The 26,446-nt window shown below is 46.0% G+C and overlaps 1 protein-coding gene across 2 annotated transcripts in view; it reads right to left on the bottom strand.

Moving 5' to 3' along the window:
- si:dkeyp-14d3.1 (transmembrane protein 132C) overlaps nucleotides 1-26,446 on the bottom strand; it is a 458,057-nt gene that overhangs the window by 86,349 nt on the left and 345,262 nt on the right. For both annotated transcript variants that reach the window (XM_039772086.1, XM_039772087.1), the window contains one exon: nucleotides 4,497-4,643. In XM_039772086.1, the coding sequence (XP_039628020.1) occupies nucleotides 4,497-4,643 (147 nt within the window). The remainder of the gene's footprint in view (nucleotides 1-4,496; nucleotides 4,644-26,446) is intronic.

A 26,446-nucleotide genomic window follows, 5' to 3' on the forward strand; every position in this document is an offset into this window, starting at 1 on the left:
CTCAGTCAGACCTATTTGGGCACAGGGAGTGAAGCCTGCTGAAATCAGCCGAAGGCTGTTGGTTCAGTAAGGAAGCGAAAGCAGCAGGACTTGGCCAAAAGTTTATGAACAGGTAGAAAGGTGTGAGGTGTAAGTGACGAAGCTTCATTTGGTCGACCATCAACAGTGGGGCCCACCAGGCCACGCCGACATGGCGAGTGCCTTCATCAGAGCAGGCCGATGAAGTATGCTGTCCGCCATATCAGACAGATTAGGAGCTGCATGCGCCATAGTGAAGCTCCGTTTTTAAGATCTTCCTTTGTACCCTGTAGCCTCCGATGTTAAGCGCCAGGGCGGTTATGATAACTGTTTAGATTTACAGAAAGCGCCTAAGCTTAGAACACAAATTCACGTGGCAAATGCACATACAACATGTTTGAGAAGGAGTAACTCACCAGATTTATCTTTTACCGAAAAAGTACCGGAAAGTTTGTCCAAAGAGCAAACTGCTGTGCCCAAATAATAACATGTGGAGGCTGCCACCTGAAAGAGTCTCGCTGCTCCATGACAGCATGTGTGCCCAAGAGCTGACCACAATGGAGGAGGCAAAGCAACAACTGCAGTTTGAGCGTCTTCCACATCCGCCTTACAGCCTGATCTACAACATGAGACTGTCTATCTATCCGACTATCTATTATATAGCATCTTTCATATCTATTCATGCATCTATTTTTTATATAGTGCCTTTCACTTCGATCTATCTGTCTATTACATAGTACCCATCACATCTATCTATTGTACCTGGCTGGTCCCTTGGACCGACAGAGGGAAGCCCCCTTGGTTTCCAGCGGGGCCATGGGTCATAAGCATGGAAGCTCAACCCTGCTAGGACCTGTGGCCACCGCCAGGGGATGCATGGACATTTTAAGGGCCCTATTCGGCCACACATGCGCCACACCCAGAAGTACAGCTGGAAGAAACTCATTCGGCACCTGGAGCCCTTCTGGGTGCCCTATAAAAAGGGACCAGTCGCCGGAAGTCGACGGCCAGTCTCAGGAGGAAGAGGACAAAGCCTGAGGAGGAGTGGAGGCGGAAGGGACTGTGTAGTGCTCTTGGCTTGTGTGCTGTGGAAGGCAACATGGTGTAAATAAACTGTGTGCTGTGTGGCAATTGGTGTCCTGCCTGTTTGTGTCGGGAGCAGGGCCCTTGGGCATCACACTTCCACAATATCTCTCTATCTATCTATCTATCTATCTATCTGTCATATAGCGCCTTTCATATCTATCTATCTATAATATAGCACCTTTCACACCTATTTATCTATTATATAGTGCCTTTCATATCTATCTGTCTATCTATTGAGAGATATGGCCGGTGATTCATCCTGGCCAATACCCCCAGGCCGCTAGATGGAGCCCTTCTTATAGCATGGAGGTGCCATGGAATGCCATGGGGACCCCCAGGAGTCGCTGCAGGAAGGCACAAGGACATCTATCTTCTCTACACCCCGGAAGTACGTCCCAGTCACATGGACAGAAGGAATGACGTGCTTCCGGGATGAAAAAGAAGAGTTTTTAATCTGACCCGGAGGTGTCACAGGGACTGAGGGGTTCAGAAGCACTTCCGGGTCATGGACTATAAAGGACTGTGGGAAATCCTCAGACGTTGAGCTGAGCTGGGTGGAAGGGTGGTAACGCATCTGGGAGAGTGGAGGATTATTGATTATATTGATTGTGTATTATTGTTATTGATTTATTGAAGTATTGGGGAGGAGGAGGTGCTTTGTGCACTTATTTATAATAATAAATATTATTATTGGACTTTTACCTGGTGTCTGATGTATAGTCTGAGGGTTCAAGGAGACAACAAAGCCCAAAACTGTCACACTATTTATCTATAAAAGTAACCCTCATGTCTATCTAATTATATAGTGCCTTTCACACCTATCTATCTATCTATCTATCTATCATATAGCACCTTTCACACCTATCTATCGATTATATAGTGCCTTTCATATTGATCTATTTTTCTGTCATAAAGTACCCCCCATGTCTATCTAATTATATAGTGCCTCTCATATTTATCTATCTATCTATCTATCTATCTAATCTTCAGTCTACTTCCAGAGTCTCTACGCAGTCACTGGCTCATGGTGCAGAATCCTGGATTCAGGAGAAGCTGAAAAGCTTCTTTTCTCAAGGAATGAAGAAGTTAGTGGGACGACACAGGAAGTGCATCAGTCTGCAGGGAGACAATGTGGAGAAGCGGTCGAACTGTTACTGCCTTTACTTTTCGATTCTCCTTCAGGTTACCAGCGTCTGACTGAAATGTTCCCACAGGTCACGTGAGGTAAATAATCTCCCGAAAGCAGCTCACTCAAGCCAGAGGGCTTTTCTGAGTTTCCCTTTAACACAGGAGTGAAGGCTGAATGAGCCACTCTGCTGCAGACACGTTTGTGCTTTGGATTTGCAAGTAACTGCAACTATTAGAGTGACAGCCATATGCTTATTAAGGCCTGTTGAGTGGGGACGCGGCTCCTTTGAAGAGATGGACATCACATTAAACTGGCAATCACTGCCCACACCCCGGCCACCACCTCCACTAAGAGGTCCGACAAACGGCAGAACGGAGTGCGCCCGAGACAAACGACTGACGGCTTGACCACTTTGTCTCCTCCAAACGCAGCCGTAGCCAGCAGGACATAAAGCCCCCCATTCAAATTGAGGTTTGCGCCTTTCATTCTCTCACTAATCCATAAAATTACACCTGTCACTCGAACACAGATTTATTAACACTATTTCCTGATCCATGGAAAAACTATTAAAGCTCACAAAAGGCAAAGGATCTCCAGTTAATTAACATCACAACCTTTCGCATTGCACTATTCAGTTTCTTATTTATGAGATTAATTAAAATATGTAAATCCCAATGTGAAATGTCCCTAAGATTTAAAACTATCAGAAGCGAGGCAATAAATACGTCAATAATGGGCCAGGCATTGACAAGCGGCCAACCTTTCATGGGCTGGTGAGCCACGTGGAGGCTCTTCAACTCCGTCTCCCAGCACTTGGGCACAAGCGTCTGTGCTCCTCACACTCCATCAAAACACAGTCTCAGTGCCCAGCCAGCACAGAGCAATTAGTCTCCAACTTTAATTTCAAGGATCGAGGTAAAAAGTCAAAGAACGAAAGGCAGGCTGGCCGCTGAAACCGGGCACGGTAATGAAAGAGCGGGGCACCTAGGTTTAATACCAACCAGCATGAGCGAGGTGGGCTCAAGGGCCTCCTGCAAAATTAAATTTCCTGCTAAACGAACTGTCAATACAATCCTCTTTTTATCTGCACGGAGACAAGAGAGAGCAATAGAGAGAAACTCCAGGGGGAGACACACAGGACTCGGGGGAGTCCCGAGGCACAATGCTGTCAGTTCAGAGCGATAATGGAGGCTGACCGCTTTGTGAGAGGACTGCACGTTCAGCAGACAGAGCCAGAGTGGGGTAGGTAGGGTGCAGCAGCAGTTTCAAATTTAGGAAACTGGATTTAGCCAAAAGGGGGCGGACAGACACGTACAGTGCATTCCGAAAGACCCCTTCACTTTCGGCTCACTTTCATTTTCAATGGATAGATTTGCCATTTTTCCATATATACTGCGGATATGTGTCATCTGTTTAGCGATTCTGGGACCTTTAGAAACCCAAAAGATACGGGTTATGTTACGGGCGATAACATTTATCTGCAATCTGATTGGTGCAAGCTGATGTTGGGCTAACAGTTGTGGCTCTGATGAAGGATAAGTTTGGCATTTATCACGTGTACCCAAGATGGATGTCCTTGGTCAAATCAAGTCGGATGGAGCCGACAGTGTGCACTGAGACAAGACTGAAGAATCTGGCGTGAAGACTTTAGACGAAATTCAGATGAGGTGGCAGTGATTGGTAGAGTCATCGGCGACATAACTGGGCGTTACATTTTAGCTAGAAGTTAGCTTTGTCGATTTGATCTCGATTTCCCACGTGTGCCTGAGTAGCAAAAAGCAAACACCCTCTAAAATGGCATCAACAATGCGCAAAGCAAAACACTCCGTGGGCGTCGTTTTGCGTATTAACGATGAATCGGATACTCTGAATTGAGGGTGAAAAAAAAAAAACTGTAAAGAAACAACTCGGACTTGAAAAATACCAAACGTTTAAAGTCTCCAGTCTTATCATGCAGAAATGCGTGCCCCTCAAGCTTGATGTCCCCACCTTTAGATTTGTTAACAGCAGTGGTGACCTCGAGTATTTCTTGGGCCGTCCCATCATGGCACACCACCTGCTTTTCTCTTGAATTTCTCCCCTCAAGAGTCACAATCATTTTACAAATCCGACGACATCACAAACACACCAGCCCTTGAAGTTTTCCCAACACCCAACTCTGTGCGCCACAAAGGCCAATCAAATCATCTCACCTGTCCTGGTGAGGGTTGTAGTTCTGTTGGGGTCTGAGGAAGGCAGGGAAGAACAAGCAGAAGGCAGGTACCTGTAATCCAAGGCGACGGCTTTCTTCTGACAGAACACCACGATGGTGGTGCGCCTGCCATCGTTCCCAGTCTCCTGACGGACCGCCCAGAGCCGCGGAGCGACGGATCTTGCTCCCAGGAAATTCACTCCTTTCCTTAATTTCACCCTACAAAGGAAAAGAGCAGGACGTTAATATGGACACCATAACCCGAAGGACATGTGCACATAAAATACATTTAGAAGGAGCCGAGTCCAGACCATCCAAAATGGCACGATCAGTGTGAAGCCTGAAGGAAGGAGCAAAGGGGTAGGTGGGGATGAGGAATGTGAAACACATGTGTGCACTGCAGGGACTGCACACTCGTATTTTATTACTAAAAAAATGTTTATGATGCACCATCTGTTGGAATGACAAATGCAAGGCAGATGTCTGATTTATGCCATTTGGTATGGAGTTCATAAAAACTGTGTTAATGGATGCACTATGCCATCTGTTAAATGTATTCCATTTGTCATTCAAATACTAAAAATGTTTATGATGCATTTATTAATTTTTTATTTATTAAAAATGTTTGTGATGTGCCACTCGTTGGAATGACAGCGTAATGCATATGTCTCCGATATAAACTACATGGTATGGGATTTATAAAAGCATTATTAATGTTTACAATGTAATATGCTACGACAAATGCAGTGCATTTTATTACTATAAATGATTATGATGCACCATCTGTTGGAATGACAAATGCAATGCATATTTATTGGATTTATGTCATTTGATAAGGGATTTGTAAAACAGTGTTAATGTTTACAAAGTGCTATGACAAATGCAATGCATATTATTATTACAAAAGTTTATGATGCATTTATTATTTATTTCATTTATTATTTATGACAAATGTTTGTGCTGTGCCACTCATTGGAATGACAAAAGCAATGCAGATCTCTCTGATAAATGTCATTTGGTATGGGATTCGTAAAAGCAACATTAATGTTTGTGGTGCACCATCTGTTGGAATGTCAAATGCAAAGCATATGTTTGATTTATGCCATTTGGTATGAGATTTGTAAAACCATCATTAATGATTGTGATGTGCCATCTGTTGGAAAGACAAATGCAATGTGGTATATTACCACAAATGTTTCAGATGTGCCATCTGTTGGAAAACAGACACAGCAACCAGACAAACACCCTGATGATGTACATTTCTCCTCTTATTAACGTGGACAGCACACAACCCATTGACAAGTCAGGTGTGTTGCTCACATTGACAAAACACCTCCATGTCAGCCCCTACTACACGTATTCATTCTAAAGTTGGGGCTAAAGAGACCAACCCAAAATACCCCCAGAAAATGGCTCCCACAAAGAGGAGGATCATCATAAACATTCAGCTTGATCACAAAAAGCTAGAAAAGGAGAACAAAGAATCTTTTAGAAAATAAAAAGATTTACTACAAAAAAAAAAAAAAACAATTGACAAAATCTCAAAAGGTGACCCACAATAATCAAGTAAAAAAAAAGTCAAAAAGCACAAACCTCCAAAGAGGAGAAGTAACCAACACCAAGTGCATACAATGTACCACAGAGGGACTGCAATTCCCATGAGCCTTTGCAGGGCTGGGGGCAGTTCCCTCGTGGAGTCTTCTATCTCAATATATACATTTGAGGTGTCGGGGAAGAGGAAACCCTTCAGAGTTCCAAGGTGCTTGACAGCCGGTACCAAAGTTAACGAAACGGCAGTTCAAAAATTGCATTTTTACGCTACTGTTTTTTTTAAACCATGCAAAACTAGCTTAAATAAAGTGAAACGAAAAATATAACGTGGCCCCCGCTACTTGACCATTTCAGTCCCTCGCCTTCATCATATACAGTCATATGAAAAAGTTTGGGAACCCCTCTTAATTCTTTGGATTTTTGTTTCTCAATGGCTGATACTTCCTTTTAATATCTGACATGCCTTATGGAAACAGGAGTATTTCAGCAGTGACATGAAGTTTATTGGATTAACAGAAAATATGCAATATGCATCATAACAAAATTAGACAGGTGCATACATGTGGGCACCCCGACAGAGATGTGACATCAATACTTAGCTGAGCCTCCTTTTAGTCCTTTGAGGCTCTCGATGCTGTCCTCCTATAGCCTTTGACGAGTGTCTGGATTCTGGATGGAGGTATTTCTGACCATTCTTCATACCAAATCTCTCCAGTTCAGTTCAATTTGATGGACAGCCTGCTTCAAATCATCCCATAGATTTTCAATGATATTCAAGTCAGGGGACTGTGGCGGCCATTCCAGAACATTGTACTTCTCCCTTGCATGAATGCCTGTGCAGATTTCGAACTGTGTTTTGGCTCATTGACTTGTTGGAATATCCAACCCCTGCGTAACTTCAACTTTGTGACTGACGCTTGAACATTATCCTGAGGAATTTGTTGATATTGGGTTGAATTCATCTGACCCTCAACTTTAACAAGGGCCCCAGTCCCTGAACTAGCCACACAGCCCCACAGCATGATGGAACCTCCACCAAATTTGACAGGAGGTAGCAGGTGTTTGTCTTGGAATGCTGTGTTCTTCTTCTGCCATGCAAAGCGCTTTTTATTATGACCAAATAACTCCATTTGTGTCTCATCAGTCCAAAGCACTTTGTTCCAGAATGAATCTGGCTTGTCTAAATGAGCATTTGATACAACAAGCGACTCTGTTTGTGGAGCGAGTGCAGAAAGGGCTTCTTTCTCATCACCCTGCCATACAGATGTTCTTTGTGCAAATTGTGCTGAATTGTAGAAGGATGTACAGATACACCATCTGCAGCGATACATTCTTGCAGGTCTTTGGAGGTGATCTGTGGGTTGTCTGTAATCATTCTCACAATCCTGTCCATATGCTGCTCCTGTATTTTTCTTGGCCTACCAGACCTGCTGAGTTGGTTTAACATCAACTGTGCCTGTGGCCTTCCATTTCCTGATCCCATTCCTTACAGTTGAAACTGACAGTTTAAACCTCTGAGGTGGCTTTTTGTAGCCTTCCCCTAAACCAGGAGACTCAACAATCTTTGTTTTCAGATCTTGAGAGTTGCTTTGAGGATCCCATGCTGGCTGTCACTCTTCAGAGGAGAGTCAAAGGGAAGGAAGCACAACTTGCAATTGACCACCTTAAATACCTTTTACCACTCATGATTGGACACTCCTGTCTATGAAGTTCAAGGCTTAACGAGCAAATCAAACCAAGTAATCAGCACTGAGCAGTGACAGGCATTCAAATCAGCACAATGACAAGGGGACCCACATTGGTGCACAGCCAGTTCTTCACATTTGATTTAATTTCATACAACTAAATACTGCGTCACTAAAAATCTTTGTTCAGAAAACACCGCAGTACTCTGATGTTCCTAGGAAATGAAAGACACGCCACTGTTATCCTTTTTATTGAAAAGAGAGTCAATTATTATGCAGGCTGAGAGGGGCTCCCAAACTTTTTCGTATGACTGTATTCTCAAGTTTTCTCGTAATCTGGCAGCGGTGATCCATCTCTGTCCATTCAAGTGAAGCCCCCATCAGAAGTGTTTTCTGTTCACCGTTTTAAAGTTTATTTTTCAAAAGGGTGGCGTTTGGACATGGCACACTAGCATGGAGTGGGGAGCTCTGGTGAGGGGCTTGTGTGTCTGATCTCAGAGGACCGGTCACAAGACCCCAACTAGGCCACATTTTCATTTTTATTTATTCATCTATTTTTTTCAGCTAACTTCTATTCCTTACCTTAAGGTTCTGAACTCGTCCCACCCGGGAGAGGGGGTCTGTGCGTTTAATACAGAGCTCATTAGAAAAGGCGATAAGCACACCAGCCAACTCTCAAAGGAGGAGAGCTGCCAACGAAGGGATTTAAATCTCGCTCTTTGACACCGAGCAAATCAGTTAAGCTACGTGAGCTCCAGACGCTTTTTCTTTCAAAGGGTCTCAAAGTTGTTCAGGACTGCGCATGGAAACCCCCAGGGACGATGCTGTAGGATCTTGCTAGAACCTTAACTCATCTCCGTGACTAGGAAAAAAAAAAAAAATCAATGAAGACCGCCAAAGACAGCTGCATTGTTATGCCCCAGGCGTCTCCAGGATCTCACCTCACACACACGCAGGTCAAACAGCTCGCCGAGTCGGAAGAGGCTCCAGACGGTCCCACTTACACTGACATTCCATTAAAGGGGTCTCTTTCACGCATCAAAACGGCCTGTAGTTGGGAGATGAAGCCCGAGCCATTTTAGAAACCTAATTTGAGGTTGGACTTTCAGGGGTCACCTCAGCAGCCACCAAGGGGAGGGGAGGCGAGTCTCCCGTTTTACGAGGCTGCAATCCACTTCACCTGCCTGGCATCGGATTGTGGGGAGGACGTGTGAACAGCAGACCAAGGTGGGAGTGACGGGATGGTGACAAAGCTGTCCCACTCCAGCCTGCCTGCCGCCTTTCACTCCATCCATTTTTCCAACTTTTGGGTCTGCAGAACAGGAAGGAAAACATGGATGGGACAGAAGTGGAGCGCACACAAACACTCACTCAGGACCTACTAGAGTGCCACCACCATCTTAGTCTAATAAATAAATGAAACACACGACGTGAGCAAACTGGGAGAACTGGGAGACGCTGCAAGGGCCAAAACATTAAATATCTGAGACGAGCCAACAAAACCACAAAAACAAAATGGACAATTCCAGAAGATGAGGCCTTCCAGAACCTCCTCGAGACTAAACCCAGTTGCGACACCAGGATGGCACGGAACTTGGAGTCCAGAAGAACAACCCTTTCAGGGTCCTGGGCTGCTGCCAGAGAGGAGAGGACCACCCCAGTTTCCATCAAACCCTCAAGTGCTCCAGATGACCAATCTCAGGATACTACAAGTTTAAAATTAGCCCTTTGGCCTCCCCTCGAGGAGTCGGGAGTCAGCAGGCGACACTCAGCTGGAGGAGAGGAAGACGTGTATTAACGTAAAATTGTGCCGTTTGTGGCTGTAAAAGGAGGTCCCACCCGTTATTTTAAACCCAGAGTTGTGTGGGGTGATATTGTGACTGCGGTGTTGGGGCCCCAGTGGCGCCCCCTTGTGGTTACAAACCTCAGTCTCTCTTTCTCTTTGTCTCTCTTCAGCCCGGCAGACTTCGGTCTTCTCTTCTGAACTCACTTTGACACTCGTCAGGTCAAAGTTCAGTCCTTTAACTTAATGGCGCTGGTGACGCGTGCATCTTAATCAGTCTTCATGGCAAAGGGGTTATTAAGGGTCACTGACTGAAATCAAGGATAATCACTTTTTTCACATAAATGCCTTTCATAAAATACATTTGGGAAATTCAACCACACTGACTGGTGACTCTCATACTCAAGTGGTCCGGCAATTACATTTGGTCTTTGGTCCAAAATATACTGCTCAAAAAAATGAAAGGACCACTTTTAAATGCGAGTATAGCATCAAGTCAATGAAACTTGTGGGCTGTTGATGTGGTCAGTTGAGTAGCAGAGGGGCTTGTTCATCAGTTTCAGCTGCTTTGGTGCACTAGAGGGGCAACAATGAGATGACCCCCAAAACAGGAATGAATGGGTTAACAGGTGGAGGAAGGCCACTGACATTTTTCCTTCTCATCTGGTTTTTCACTAGTTTTGCATTAGGCTACAGTCAGTGTCACTACTGGTAGCATGAAGTGATACCTGGACCCCAACTTCTCCAGGATGGCACATCAATACGTGTCTCCCATTGCCAGAAGGTTTGATGTGTCTCCCAGCACAGTCTCAAGGGTATGGAGGAGATTCCAAGAGACAGGCAGTTACTCTAGGAGAGCTGGACAGGGCCAGAGAAGGTCCTTAACCCATCAGCCAGCAGGACCAAGGGAACAGGATGAGCACTCCCAGAGCCCTACAAAATGCCCTCCAACAGGCAGGCCACTGCTGTGAATGTGTCTGACCAAACAATAAGAAACAGACTTCATGAGGGTGGGTTGAGGGCCCGACAATGTCCTCTATTGGGCACCATGGAGCTCGATTGGCATTTGCCATAGAATACCAGAATTGGCAGCTCCACCACTGGCACCCTGAGGTTTTCACAGATAAGAGTAGGTTCACCCTGTGCACATATGACAGACATGAAAGGGTCTGGAGAAGCAGTGGAGAATGTTATGCTGCCTTTAACATCGCTCAGCATGACCATTTTGGTGGTGGGTCAGTGATGGTCTGGGGAGGAGGCACAGACCTCTACAAGCTAGACAACAGCACCTTGACTGCCATTAGGTATCGGGATGACATCCTTGGCCCTATAGTCAGACCCTGTGCTGGTTCCTCCTGGTGCACGACAATGCCCGGCCTCATGTGGCGAGAGGATGCAGGAATTGATACCATTGACTGCCCCCCACACTCACTTGCCTGACCTCAATCCAATAGAACACCTCTGGGTGGGACATTACGTTTGGGTCCATCTGACATCTTAGCCTGACCAGGAGCTCAGTGATGCCCTGGTCAAGATCTGGGAGGAGAACACCCAGGACACCATCGATCACCTCATTAGGACGTTGTCAGACATGGTGGGGGCATACAAAATACTGAGTACGATTTGGAGTTGCTGCAATGAAATTTCGGGGAAGTGAAGTAACATGCCGAAACATTTTTTGACTTTGATTTTCAGGGTGTCTTTGAATTCAGTCCTCTCTCTGTAGGTTGATTATTTTCATTTCCATCAAACGATGTGGCGGCCATCCTTTCGTTCCTAGCACATCACCCTATCAGTCCATAGCAGTAGAGAGAGACAGCAGGATTGAGATCCGATGCGTTTTCTAAGTGTTCCTTTCATTTTTTTTGAGCAGTTTACTTTTGAGTTCCACTGAACTACAACGAGAGACCCAAATGCACAAGTCCTGGGGCGACACCTGCCTTGACACACGCCTTCTGGGTTTCACTTCAATGGCTGGGGCTTTCAGTGCACAAATCCAGTCGCAGGCCCACCACACGGCTTGCCTGTCATTTCAGGATTAATCCCTGGGGTGGAGGGGGTTTTCAGGTGGGACACGCAGGACTAGCAAAAATTCAACAAAGCAGCAAGTCCACTGAGGAATCAAACCACTGCCCGAGAATGGGACACCTGCGCAGCACTCGCCTCTCGGCCTCAGCCTGAACCCGGAGCTTCAAGGTTAGCGGCGTACACTTGTGTCCCTTTGGGGGGATCGATAGTTAAATGAGTCATTAAGTGGTAGCTTTTCCACTTGGTTTGCTGCCCTGATTGCATTCCTTCTCAATTTTTGATGCAGAAGCGGAATACAAATGAAGAGGCATCTGGAGAAAGCCACCGAGGCCGGGTCCTGCATCGGGCCCTTAGGGATATGGGAGTACACTACGTAACGGAAAGAACGTCCGTCCGTGTGAGAGCAATGAGATCGGAAGGCAGATGACGACCCTCCCAGAGACTCCCACTGAAGTGGGCATGAGGGCACCTTCTTAAAGGAGTTCCATAAGCCACCCTCTTCAGGAAAGCAGTGGCAGCACAGGGTGACTTGCAGAACTGAGCCTTTGTGGAACTCGTTTGTGTGGAGTTCACCAATCCTCCCAAGATGGGATGGGGTTATGTGTTTCTTGAGATGCCACAGTTTATTCACCAATTCCAAAGTTGCACAATGGTGTGCCCTGTCATAGACTGGCTGAGCTGTCCTGGATTTGTCTGGCACAGCTGCCACCTCCATAGTGCATTACACTTGGCAGAAGGTGAGTTCAGGAGGCGGGGGGATCTGAACAGAACGGGCTCATTCAAGCCAATAGGAAGGTCTTTAATACCCGAATGACAGCTCTGGAAAAGGGCATCCCTGGGCACACAGTGTGTCAGACCTTAAAGAGGGTGGGCATCAGCTAGTAATGGGCATTCTGAATCACTTTACTGATTCCGTTCTTAAGTAAATTGATTCTTTAGGCTCATTTATAGGATTAGAGGTTGGCGCATATGGGATGCCCAGGGTGGAGTGGGTGGTGGGGTGTGGCAGATGGTTGCATCACAAACACATCTTTTTAATATTTATACATCATTTTCTATACATGAATACACTTGCTGAAGTGCCCATCACTGCCCAGGTAGATATGTAGGACTGCTTAACGGACAGAAAGCCAAGGTTTGTGCGCTTTTGTCAATGGTCACCCCGTTGTTATTGCAGGCTGTCCTTTCCGTCATCCACACTGCCCCTCTGCCAACGTCTCCGCTCTCGTAATCTTTTTGGGTGCAACTGGCTTCCAGAACGGCGGCATCTCCTTGCTGGGCTACGACCATGAAATCTGTTCATGTCTGACTTGCCCTCTCAGTTCAAGGTGGGCAGTTACTTTCAGATGTTTCACTCACTCTAAGCCAGCAGGTGGCACTAGTGAGCAAAGAAAACAAAAAAAAACAAAAACACACGGGGACTCCCAGGGTTCAAATTTTGGGTTAGTCTGTCGTATACAATGACAGCCAATCCTAGTTATCGATGTCCTACCCTGACAGACTCGGAGAACTAAACCTGTTTAATCTGAGCTGTGTGGGGACCTAATTGAGGTCTTCAAAATCCACAAAGGCATTGATATACTTGAGAACATCAGTGGACATTATGGGGAAGTGCATTTAGGACTGAAGCCAGGAAGAACTTCCTTATGCAAAGAGTTGTGGAAACTCTACGAGACCTGGAGTTGAATTAAAAACCCTGACAACCTTGAAGAAGTGTCTGGGTAAGATATTGGGACAGCTTACTTATTAGCCAAACAAATGAGTGATAAATGAACTGCATGGTCTCCTCACGTTTGTCAGATTTGAACGTTCTTATGTTTAAACAACTGACTGGAAAACAGATCTTGTCGTCCCTATCTGGAAAGGGAAGGGTGATCGCCTGGACTGCAGCAACTACAGGAAGATAACACTGCTCTCGGTGCCGGGTAAGGTCCTTGCTAGGGTCGTCCTCAATAGGATCCGTGATCACTTGCTCACCTACCAACGACCGGAACAGTCTGGTTACACCTAAGTAGTCTACCATTGACCACATCCTGGCACTGAGGGTTCTCATGGAGCGCAAACACAAATATCAGCAGAGTTTCTTTGCAGCCTTTGTCGATTGTTGCAAAGCGTTTGACTCAGTTGGTCGAGCTGCCCTGTGGGACATCCTAAGGGTCTGCGGGATTCCCTCGAGGTTGCTGGTAGCTGCGGCAAAGAAGTGAATCAGCAGCAGAAACGGCTCACTAATGAAGAAGAGGGCAAGAATGAAAACCTGCAGTCACTGCGAACCACCAGGACCGGAGTTGGACACACCTGGTCTATGTAATAAGAGTGGGCTAACGTCCCCTTAGGACCCAAACACAGTGACACACACAGAGGTGCGCACAGTCAGGCGGTCAATGGGCTTAAACGAATGTCGTATGCCAGGATGAGAGTTGAGTGGGTGCACTAAAGCTTTCTCTCTTTTCCCAGCAGCTCCAAATCCACACCCAGTTCCTCCACAGACTCCACTTCCAGACTACGACTGGGCTCTGACATCACTTCCGGTCAACATGGTGGCCACGCCCCCTTCCTCTATAAAAACCCAGCCTCCTTCTCCTTATATCCCCAACAGTCCCGCTCTTTGATGGCTACTCTGTTTGAGATCCTTTTCACCCCCCCACCCCAAACCCTTCTGACGTCTCCACAGGGAGGTGTGTGGCACGAACATACAAGTGAAGAATGTGTGGCACTATCAAGTCATCCTTAAAGACTGCTTGCATCACCACGTGGCATCATGCCATCATTACTGGAGGTAAAGGGGGAGGTGGCTCATAGTCAGACCAAGCTAGGTGGAGCTCAAAGTGGCCACTAGGTATATAATGTGGACAGTAAGGGGCACTGCCACACCACCACACTGAGTTTTGTGATTTATTGAGTACAATGAGCTTCACAAAAGCTCTCCAGGGCACGCTGTTTCTCTTTAACTCTTCTCTTGCTCTCCTCTGGATGTGGCAGCGTCCGGGTCAGTCAGAAGTCCCAAAGACCTTGGAGGATAGTTCCAAGATAGCACCTCCCAAAACCCCCTCTGGTGGCACCCACAGGGCTGCCCGCTGTAGGGCACTGCAACCCCCAGCGTACCCAGCGGTAGCCCATGGGTGTACCTGTTCACATGTCCTTCCAGCTGGGTACTTGTTCCTCCATTGATGCCAGTGTACCCATTCCTTACAGGGCATCTATGTGGAGACGGGGGGCCTCCTGCCTCTTTTCAGGTGGGTCTTCTTCCTGAGTCCAATCCGTCAGGGATGCCTGTCCATTGCCTTCCAATGAGAAGAATGTTGATGGGGGTGCCGGACCCTCGTTGAATTCCCTAAGGATTAATTAATTAAATCAGACAGACAAGGCACTGAAGTCATCAAACGAGAGATTTGAAGCAAAACACACTGGCAAACTGGAGCCGAGCTGGTCTTCTGAAATTACCAGGAAAAAGGAGACGAGGAAGACGGCGTCCCACGCTGGGCCCCCGCTCTGGATGTCACTTCTAGCCCTGGGCTCCTTGCTCTGGTGTTTTGTTTTATTTATATTGTCTTTTTCCTCCCCTCACAATTGCTACTCTTTCTGGCCACTGACTGTCACATTTGGCTTCTTTGCCGGCGCGCACTGATGAAAAGCGAAAACACGGCCATCGCTGCGGGTGACGCTGAAAACGGAGTTCACAGGGGAGGAAGTGAAGGAGACACGAGCCCCGCTTCTGGGTCTCTGTCTACCTGGGAGAGGGAATGAAAAGAACCAAAGGAGAATTCAAACACACTTGTTAGGGGGTAACGGCGCCTCCAACTGTGCACCCCTAAAGAGCCGCCACTGACACCCTGCTAACCCATTCCAGCCCAAAGGTCTCCACCAGGACTGGGCTTCTCTCTGGCTGTTGATCTGTCATCAATCTGCAGACCCGCACGGCCCACAAGTAAAAACTGACATCCTTACAGATGCCCACCCTGGAAAACACGGCTTGTAAAAATAAATAATATGAATAATAATACCAATAATAATAATCTGCTGCTCAAGGCACAACGGGGAAAGGCAAGGAACTGCGAAATTAAATAATCAAACGTGCAGCAGAGGATCAGTGAGTCACACCCGGCCTCGCTCGCCGATGTCAACTTCTGAGACCCCTGTGGCTCACCTGACGTGCAATCCGCTTTCGCTGTTTCTTGAAACAAAAATCAGGACCTTCCAGGACCACATCGGAAAAGTGGATGACATGGCGGTGACAGGATCTGAGCTGTTCTTCATGGCGACTAGGGCAGAGCGTGGACGAAAAGTGCCTGCGCGTGACAAGGTGAGAGGCTCATCACGTTAAATCAGTCATCTGAAGACTGCATAGCTGTGCCGGAACGATACGAAAACTTTGAGACCCCAGTGCCAAAGCAAATATGGAAAACTTCAAATCATATCCGACTCCACCCTCCCCGACGCGCCACACACTACGCAACGCCTCCATCTTAAATAGCTGCAAAGTTGCACTAAAGTAAAGGGGAAGGGGGTTGGGTGTCCCCTTGAAATCTCGATGGGATACCCATTAAAACCTGATCTCGTCGAAGGCAGAGGGGGTCAATCCAGTTGGCTGCCCAGGATTCCATTCATTGTGCTCCAGACACCAATCTGGATGCCCATAGAGCTCCACGTGGGTTTCTGGGTTGCTCTTTGTAAAGGACTACAAGTCCCATGATACCCTGCGGGTGTCCAAATCAGGAGACCTGCACTGCCAGCTCCCGCATTAGCAGATAAAACTGCCACAGACCGTTCACTACACTCCAACTGTCCCAACTTAGGACAGTTGGCCATCTCGGCCGGGTTGCTTCTTCCATTCTGGCCTCCTGTGCTCTCCAACCCAGGATGCCGGTCCTCCGTGGCACCATTTACCAGATGTGTTTGTCCGTTTATCTACCCGGGATCTGGCGGAGGAATAAGCCCGTTACTGGAGGTGCCTTTGCAACTTTCTGGGACTTGTGTGTTTTGAGACTCCAACTCCTAGCAGCTCCTCTTTGCCTTTTGTGCTGCACGGAGACTTCATTCTTTGTATGAGCATTTTTGTGGAAACAAACCTTCTTACATCTAAAAAGAGTCTGTGCCTGCCTTTCTGTCCAGCCGGAGTTTGGCAGCACGCCCCCCTCTAGTGGATATTTTTGGAAGTGTTTCTTGAACTCCAAGTTCACAACAATTCATTGCATAAACAAACTGGAAACAAAAAAAAAAAAAAACAAGCAACGTGCAATAAAATGAAACTGTGAACAGGACATTGGGATGTGTAAGCAAAGCTTCGTCGAGAGAAGCTTCTCGTTACAATCGATCATTTCAACGAGTGAAACCGTGGCTGTGCTCAATGCACTGCAACAAAACGTAATTAAGGCAAAATGTCAGCCTGCACCACCTTTTAAAGGTGATTACAAGCTTTCCCCCTTGCTCAGCATCTGAGAGGCGTCCAAGACCTTTACGGGGTATTGATTCTGGAATGATGACTTGCAGGCGGAACCTGCCGTGTTAAGACAGCGGACGGTAGGGGGCACAGTTTATGCTCGGATGCGGAGAGCTTGGTGTACACGAGCAAAGCAAAAGCAAACGGAACGGCAGCCGGGTGGTCCTCACGTTGTCTGGGCCGAAATCCTAGTTGCCCCAATTAGGCACCGCACTGGATCAACCCTTTTATTTGCAGTCATTTGTAACAATGTGACAACCTCACTTAAGTGGCACCAGTCAACTGGACTGGACTGGCATTGAACCTCGGATGCCAGGAGATTCCTGGCCATAAACACCCCCTTATTCAAGTTGGGATGGCAGCCCATCCGTTGCAGTACTCACCCCCCCACTCCCTTTGATCTGCTGATCACTGTCACGTACTTTGTGACAGCTTTGAAGAGTAAGAGCTGCAGTTCGAAATGCTAGAAAACAAAAAAGTCACAAAACTCATCGTGGCCACGACACAAGAAGAAGAAAGGCGAGTGTGAAATAGATCATGGGAAAGGCGCTATATAAATGACAAGTATTCGTGTTATTAATTAATATTAATGTCAATTAAGGAAGGGGCGACTTGAGAGAAACTGATCAACAGTTTAGTGACGACTGCCGCGGCCTTCTGGGACTGGAGGCGGGGTTTACTCATTTGCTTTCAAAATTTGGCTTAACTTCGTCAAATGAATAGACAGGAGCCATGAAAAAGTTTGGGGCAGCCACCCGTATACTTTTTCCTGGCTGCGAAATTGGTTTAAGGGTGTGCAGGTTTGAGAACTGCCTGGATGAGGCAAAGATGAGATGGCAGAGGAAGTGACGTCATCTGGGGCCTGAACTGGAAGTTGCATCATTGGGACCGGAAAGTGACGTCTTCTGGACCGTTAGTGCCGTCCTCGGGGCCAGAAGTGGCGTCCTCGGGGCCAGAAGTGGCGTCCTCGGGGCCAGAAGTGACAAGACGGCCTGTAGGGATGAGGTGCAAAGACTGATTGCTCCGTGCGCGAAGAAGAACCTCGCCCTGAACTCCACCAAAACAAAACAACTTCAAGACAAGCCACAACTCTACAGACAGCAGTAGAACCTCGAGGGTCTGTCCGGGGTCGGGCCCAGGGGCGTGACGGAGAGGAGAATGGCAACTTTAAAAATGATACGCAGCAGATTAGAGAACTGTCATATGAATTTACAAAAGAAAATATCATGTTAACAAAATGATTTAATATTGTAACGACCAGCGTAAGAAGCAAATACAACTCGGAGGTAGTGGGGTTTTCTACGTCTTACTTGGAGTCTTACACTCCATTCTCTGTGTTACGGAGCCCACCTCTCAAACAATACATTAAAGCTTTCCCCACCGATCAGTTTATCGCCCGCCACTTGCACTTGCGTTCTTTCTTTCTTATCCACCACAAACACTCCTGCCTATCGTCTCCTGACTCCCTACTCCATTCTTCCTCCCGCCGGACCTTCCTCTTCCTCCTAACCTCTCCTGTCCGCCTCAGAACAGAAGCCCCGCACCCAGTCACCCACCATTTCTGCCTCCCCACAGCGCATCACAAGCTGCCGGCCTGTCACAATACGTTACCAAAAGATAATATAACAGAGTTTAAAGAGAAAATTACAATACAGAAGAATATTAGCATCAATACAGAACAACATTACCGCAAATGGTTTCCATTTTCGACACATTTTCCAATTTTGTCTTTTTATCATTCACTGTTGTTCTTCCTACTCCATAAATTGAAGCAATACTTGATGCACTTTTGTAAATGTTTAATATTTTCAATTTTTTGTGACAATTCCAACACCACACGCATACATTTATCAGCCATAACAATGTATAATACATTAAATATAACAAATGTGAACAGAACTGAAGGTACGCAGCTGACACTGAGATTTCAAAATGCGGCCTGACATGTGGTGCTGGGGAAGAACATTACAGCACACTAGCTGAAGGGCGAGCTGCTCCAAGGAGTGCACCACACACACTTAGTTTTCTTTTTCTCTGTGGCGGATAATCGAGGTGTTACTGTACATCAGCGGTTCTCAACCTTTCTAGTGCCGCGACTCTTTAATACAATTTCCCATGCTGTGGCGACCCCAACTATAAAATTATTTTCGTTGCTATTTCACAACTGGAATTTTGCTACTGTTATGAATCATAATGTAAATATCTGATATGCAGGATGTATTTTCATTGTTACAAATTGAACATAATTAAAGTGCAGTGATTAATAACAAAAACAATATGTAATTATATATTGTGAAATATTTACTTCTAATTACAAATAAATAAAATTTTGTCTTTATGACTTAGGTTTATTTGTTTTTCTTCATTGTGTATTGAACTGTATTCACCGAATTCATGTTGTATACTTATGTGAAAAGCATGGCGTCTCATGGGTAACAGTCTTAATATAACAACAGTAAACTACATTGCTACAAAATTGTTGCGACAGTACGCGTAAAAAGCCAACGTCGGTGCGAAGGTTGAGGCTGCTTCTTTCTCACCAGATTAGAAATTCTCAGGGCAGTCTTTGCAAGAGCACAACGGAGATCATCTTCTGCCACAAGTCCACTTCTGCATTTAGACTTGACAACCAACAAGCTGGAAAACCCTGTTTCACAAAGATATGTTGTTGGAAATAGAAGAAGAAGTGCGTAAATCCCTGCAACGGCGTGACGTTACGTAACGTCATGTTGTTTGATGTACAGTAAACAGTTATAAAGTTACGACAATTAAAACGTTTGAAATTATTCTGATTCAATTGTCTGCAACACACATCCTCAAATGACAATTATAGTAAAAAACTAGCAACTACCAATGGAAAAAATGTGTACAACAACAAGTTTTTACACTTTAGAATAGACAAAACCCATATTTCCAATGGTCTTAGGCGACCTCTGGCAAATCGTCATTTGACCCCTGACAGGGTCGCGACCCCCAGGTCGAGAACCACTGCTGTACGTCAATGGGGAGTGTGCAGAAGGAGCTCCTGGTTTCTGGGTATACGCCATGACACACACGTGCGCATGGGAGGCAGCTGAAGGGCTCAAAGGAAGGTAATTCCATGCCAGACCAGGGGGGCTGCAAGATGCGCTGATACTTTTCTCTTTTTCAACTGCAGACTCGTTATGGGAAACTCCACCTGGCCTCCATGACGTCACTTCCGGTCTGGAAGACGCCCTTTTCCGATCATAAGCCCCATGGCGTCACTTCTGGTTTTCCGCTCCCAATCACCTCACTTCTTCTGCCGCACCATCTCAACCTCACCAGTCAGTTCTGTTTTTGGACTCGAACCTGTACACATCTGTACTAAAAAAAAAAAAACTCTTCCATTTGCAGCCAGGAAACTGCTGCCCCAAATCTCTTTATAGTTCCTGTCTCGTCATTGATGACACTTTGCAGCAGATCTCTTCTGGTCCAGAAACAGCACAGTGGCAGTCCAAAGACCCCACTTCATGAGGATCCTCAGCCTTTATACAAAACAACAAGCAGAAGGAGGAGCTGCCAGAGTCCTCCTACCGCCGCTCCACTGAGAGGGTGCCGTCACGTGACATCTCCACGGGTACGCCAGCCGCTCACTGGCAGACAGGAGAACCCTTCACAGGACCAGAACTTTCTAACTCTGCCCTCTTCGACATCCATTTGTTTGTGCTGCTGTCCCCCCGACAGTCGCTTCACGCCCATCCAATGGTGGACAACCAGATTTAAGAACCGTTTCGACCCCAGGGGAACACGAGGACTGAATTCTGCTGAACACTTCTGACAATGGCCGACATAACAGCAGTCGCTCTTGCACTACAAGCCCAGGCTTACATTCTTTGCACTTTGTATTATTTATTGATTTCTAGTATTGCGCTCAAATTCATATGTGCCTTATACCGAAGTGCAATATTTAGGTATTGAATTATAATTTCATTATGTCCATTTAGGATTGCTGCTGCTAAACTTTCACTGTACTTAATGCAATGACAATTAAAAAGAATCAGAATTGGGGCGCTCCATAACCCAGCATTCCCTTTGCCTTCTTAATGGCTTCTGAACACTCTCTGGTAGGTACGACCCTCCCAAAATAAAAATCGGGAGTGGTCTCCCCTCGACTTAGATAATGGGGATGCATATTTGAGGAGTAAACCGCAAGACAATGATTTTTAGATTATGTACATTAAACATCCGTCACCAACCAATTAAATCAAATTAATAATATATTGAACAATTATTATAAAAGTAAAGCTGAACAAATTGGACTCTGTGGCTGCATGAATAAAACATTTGCTTTGAATAAAAACTTTACTTTGCCGAAAATTCTGGATAAATTACCACTTTCAGTAAGCGGAAGTGGGTCAAAGGTTGCTTGAGACTTTAGTTATGCGGGTAAATATGAAAATTTTGTTTATGCAAAAGTTCCCAAATATGTACGTATTACCATTTGAACGTCACACAGAAAATTGCAATAACCTCAAAAGCAGTCGTTTTTCGATAAAAATGCAAAGCAACAAAAAATGCATAGAATGTGGAGCGTTACCGTAATATGATGTGAAATGATCAAATTTGTAATATTTTTGGGGAAACGTTTCAGGGAAAGTAGAACTACCAGTTCTACCCGTTACCAATAGTCCAAAAGTTGATAGGAATCTACTCAAAGCATCATGATGCACCAACATTGATGGACTGAAAGCCAGAAGTCTACGTGACCATCATCATCAGGTCCTTCCATGAAAACCCTAAATACAAAGAGGACTGTTTGACTTATGTTAGGTAGATTGCCCAGAGGGGACTGGGCGGTCTCTTGGTCTGGAATCCCTACAGATTTTATTTTTTTTCTCTAGCCTCTGGAGTTTTTTTTTTGTTTTTTCTGTCCACCCTGGCCATCGGACCTTACTCTTATTCTATGTTAATTAATGTTGACTTATGTTTATCTTTTATTTTTTATTGTGTCTTCTATTTTTCTATTCATTTTGTAAAACACTTTGAGCTACATTTTTTTGTATGAAAATGTGCTATATAAATAAATGTTGATTGATTGATTGGTTTTGTACTGAATACTTGTACACAAAATTTGAATGACCTTAGTGAAAGCCTACTCAAGTTATCGTGTTTACACAGTGTGAAAGAAATAGTCTGAACACACAGAAAAAGGTTTGGGGCAGCCACCTATAAGTTGTCCCTGGCTGCAAAAGGGTCTTGCAATGAGCAGTGAACTGATTTGACTGAGGAAAAGATGGCGGATTTAAAAGCAAAGCCGGGAAGTAATGACATCCGGCAGAGGAACCGTAAGTGACGTCTGTCTTGGTGCCGAAACAGGATGTGTCATTAAATCAGACAGGTTTTCCTGTCTTTGGCCTGCTGAGATAACAAAAATAGGTTTAGCACACCCGTCTAACCCCTGGCCTGGAGGGTAAGTACCTCCACTTGTCCACTCAGCTCCCTCCCTATCGCATGTGTGTGACACACACACACAGACAGACATAATTCCACTATTGGACTCAGGGAAGTCTAAAATGTTGAGATTCATCAAAATCACGACATTGAATTTTTGGACGATTCCAAGACTTTTCGTATATACGAGAAAGTAATAAACAGTCGAGAACGATGTTCCAGTGTGAGCCAACCGGGTGGGCTTTCAATGTGCAGCAGGCAGAAGGCAATTAAGATGGACAGGACACGTCATGGCTGCTCCACCAAGATAGCAAAGCGAGGACGGTTCATCAAACAGCAGCGGAGTGAGCCGTTATCAGCATTAAGAGCGCCAAGGCCATGAGGGAGCAGTGCCTGCCACGAGGTGGACCAAGGAGACAGAACAGTGTGTCCGCACAAACACACACTAAAAAAAAAAAAACACACAAAGTGTAGCCGTTGAACAAGAGCCTCTTTAACATCTCAATCCAGCCTGAGAGCACTGCTGTCCAGAATCACAAAGAGCCCAAGAACTCCTCTCTACGGGATAATTAACCTCCCATCAGTCCCGGCTGCTCGGCACGCAGGCTTCAAGTGCTTTCCAGAATCGAAAAGCGCACTCCAGCACCTTATTTAAAACTAATAATGAGTCAGACATAAAGTTAGCCTGGAGTCACGAGAAGGATGGCTTTCCTTCAAAAAGACGATTTATTCTCAATATCCCGAACAAGTTGGATTCCATGATCTCAGAGCGCCCTCTCGGCAGCAACCCATTTAAAATATGAATCACAAATTGCGCTAAATTGAATTGCTTCTCTCTCCCCCTGTGCACCCTCATCTATCATTTTCTCAGCCTTAATATGCACTTCCCAGCCCATTTTCATATCATTGCCATTGTCTCAATCACAGAAACAATACGAGCCCGACAAGGAGCTCCTCACTCATGTTTGGGATGTTCAAGGTTACAGCTGAAGGAGATGGATGGGTGGAATTCTTAAAACCCTTCTTGTGTCAAAGATATTCTATTTTAGGGGTGGGGGGGGGCAGGGGTTGTGTAATGGAGTCATCAAGTGCCCATCTCTCAGTGAGGGCTACGTCAGCTGGCATCGCGTCAACAGGTCTGTGGATGACCGAGCGAAGCAGAGCGGCAAGAAAACGTCTGGGATAAAATGGCCTCCAGAAAGCCACGTGTGAGGAGAGGAGAGGAAAGGAGTAGCTGGCTGGCTGACTGACTGGGGGTGCTAAGGCTTTTTCGTGGCCGCTGCATCGGGGACATCACACCTTCATTTTCACTGCCATTGCCCAGCTGTGCCAGATGTCCCCTTGTAGGGACGAAGACAGAGGATGGATTGGGGCAACTTAGGACTCCAAATCAAATCAAAGGTGCAAAGCAGATCATCCACGTCATCCATCAGCCATTACGAGAAAATTACCCCAGGAAGAGGTCCTAAGTGGGCAGCGGAGCAAAATCACGGCCTCGAACTCGGACCGCCAAGACCCCAGTGACTGCCTTCCTGCTCCCTCCATCATTATCTGACTATGAAGCGACTCAAATCTAATCTGGTGCCTTAATGTGACACAAACCTGATGTGGACACAGAAATCTCAACTTTTCAAACCCGATTGGGTCTCATAATTTGGTCAATGCGTCCAATTCAACGGTTGGCTTGAAATTTGTCGATACATGCGGTCGTCATCATCACGACAAAACAACAATGGAAGGGAGCTGTGACAACACTCAGGGTCTCCACCCCCCCCCCAATCCATTCTCGTACCCACACAATTCTCCTGGTGCAGCAGTGCCAGCAGGAGCTGTGAAAACACCAAGAATCGACCAGTCGGGTTTTTCTTTTGCGTTCTCTGCCCAATGGTGTACACCTTTAACAAACTGCAGCCCACCGGGTGCCAGGTGTCAACAGAGGAAAGTCTGGGGATGTCAACCAGGACGTCCCACTTAGTAATGAACATCAGGCAAATACAAACAATAACGTCTCCAAGTACAACAGGAAGTCAGGCTCCGTCAATTGGCGTCCTTATAACATTTTTAAATGGGTCAGTCGTATGTGGGGCTCTGACTCGCAGTTTGCTCGACGGCTCAAATGCCAACTCCTCTCCGGGCAGCTGGGCTTCTTGTGTCGGCGGATCCCGGAAGGGGCGGGGCTAGGGGCCCCCATTGGGGGAGAGAGAGGCGAACACCGGTGACAGCCCCCCATCACCCTGGTGGGTTATCCCATACCTTGTCCAAGCCCGTGAGGATTTCCTCCAATGCATACACTTGACAAAACGTACACCGATATTTAAGAAAAGAAAAATCGATCTTTACCTTTGAATATATCATATGCGGCTTTTCTGAGGGGTGTTGAAACATAATGGTTTATTTCTTCTTGCGATAAATCTAATTACAATCTCTCGCTAATGTGGGTATATAATCAGAAATAATTGAAATGAATAAATTGACACATTTTGACCTCTGCTATTAATATTAACGCTACCTGGCGAAGATCAAACAAGGTAGCGGAGAAAGTAAAAAATCAATAGCCAAGCCATTTGCAGCGCACATCCCACTAAATTCATTTCCTCAAGATGAGCCGAGAAGAATTAGAGCAAGCCCTGGCCACCCTGATCCAGGAGTGCACGGCACACGATTAAATTAAAAGGCCATCACCTCCCTCGCACGCACTCCTCCTAACTGACAGTGGGTCAGGGGAGCCGGTGGAGACCGCGGGGCTCGTTAGGAACAAGGCGGCTCTTGTGGGACCCCTTCAAGGAGACTCTGCTTTCGCCAGCGGCAAAGCCGATTCTGTCAGGTCGCCCAGTGGTGGGTGTGAGTTTAGGCCAATGAGAACATGGGCGGGGCTTAAACCCGATGACAGGCCAAACGAGTTCCTTGAAGCAACGCTGCGCATGTGAGACGCAAATGGAGTTGAGAGGGCAGGAGGGTCGGTGGCTCTGCCAACTGTTCACTTACCCTCCGTGTGGAGTCCACGAGTTTTTCCCCTCTATATACTTCATTCCAGAGAAAGACATGTTAGGGGGATCCTAGATTAGCCCCGTTTGAGTGAGTGAGTTGAGTTCGGACCTGTGATGCCAGCCTGCCACAACCTTGAAGTGCATAAAGCAGGATCAAGGATGTCACAACTTACAAGGGTGAAAGACAAACAACACCGTTCCCTCCTCACGTAGGACTACGACGTCCAGTTAATTGTTACAAGCCGGTAGTTTGAACCATCAAAGAGTCTTAAAACTTCCACAAATGTCCACAAGAGGGGGAAATCCTGTCAAAAACCCTGGCGGCGCACAAAAAGAGCATAGCATAGCATCATAAAAATAAGAAGGTTCATTTCCACAAACTGTACGGAGGCACAGAAGAAAGCTCAGCGGAGTTCAAGAGGCAAAAATGGAAATTACCGGAAACACCAAGGCAACTGAAAGCAAACAATCCCCAGTACAAAAGTCGGTTAACGCGCAAAAAAAACTGTTGCTAGTCGTTCACTACAACGATTGTTCACAACATTAGAAGTCAAAAAACAAACCATGCATTTAAAACATCATGGGCATACGACTGAATGACTTGACCTGTGGATTGTGTGACACTGGTGACAGGAGATGTCTTTATTTTCTGATATTTCTTACTTTTGCTCAGGCTTCCGCACTAATCAGACGCTTTATGATGGTCGCTCTCCTTGAAAATGTGAGATGGAAAATTTTTCTCAACCGTCACTACAAACTTCATGGGGTCGAAACAAATATCATTAAACAGAAATGCCCACCTACCCCCCCACCCATCCACCATTACCTCACTGTCAGAAACGAATCGTTCACCTTACGCTCCTCATAAGGAGGAGACGAAACTCAACAGTGCAACAACATCCTGGAAAACAAATCCATTAGATGAAGGCCGCTTTGCTGAAATATATAATTAAACTATTAGCCTATTAAAGGAAAACGATTTCCTAGTAAACAATTAAACTATCAAACTGAATAATTAAAAGCCTAACCCATTAAGCTGATAAGCTATTAGACAATTACGTTCCAGAGAAAAAGTCTAATTAGAAAGAAAGGAAAGAGAAAAAAAAAGACAAAAAACCCCATCGGTATTCGTGAGGCAC

Source organism: Polypterus senegalus, chromosome 12 (assembly GCF_016835505.1).
Source record: "Polypterus senegalus isolate Bchr_013 chromosome 12, ASM1683550v1, whole genome shotgun sequence".
NCBI lineage: Eukaryota > Metazoa > Chordata > Cladistia > Polypteriformes > Polypteridae > Polypterus > Polypterus senegalus.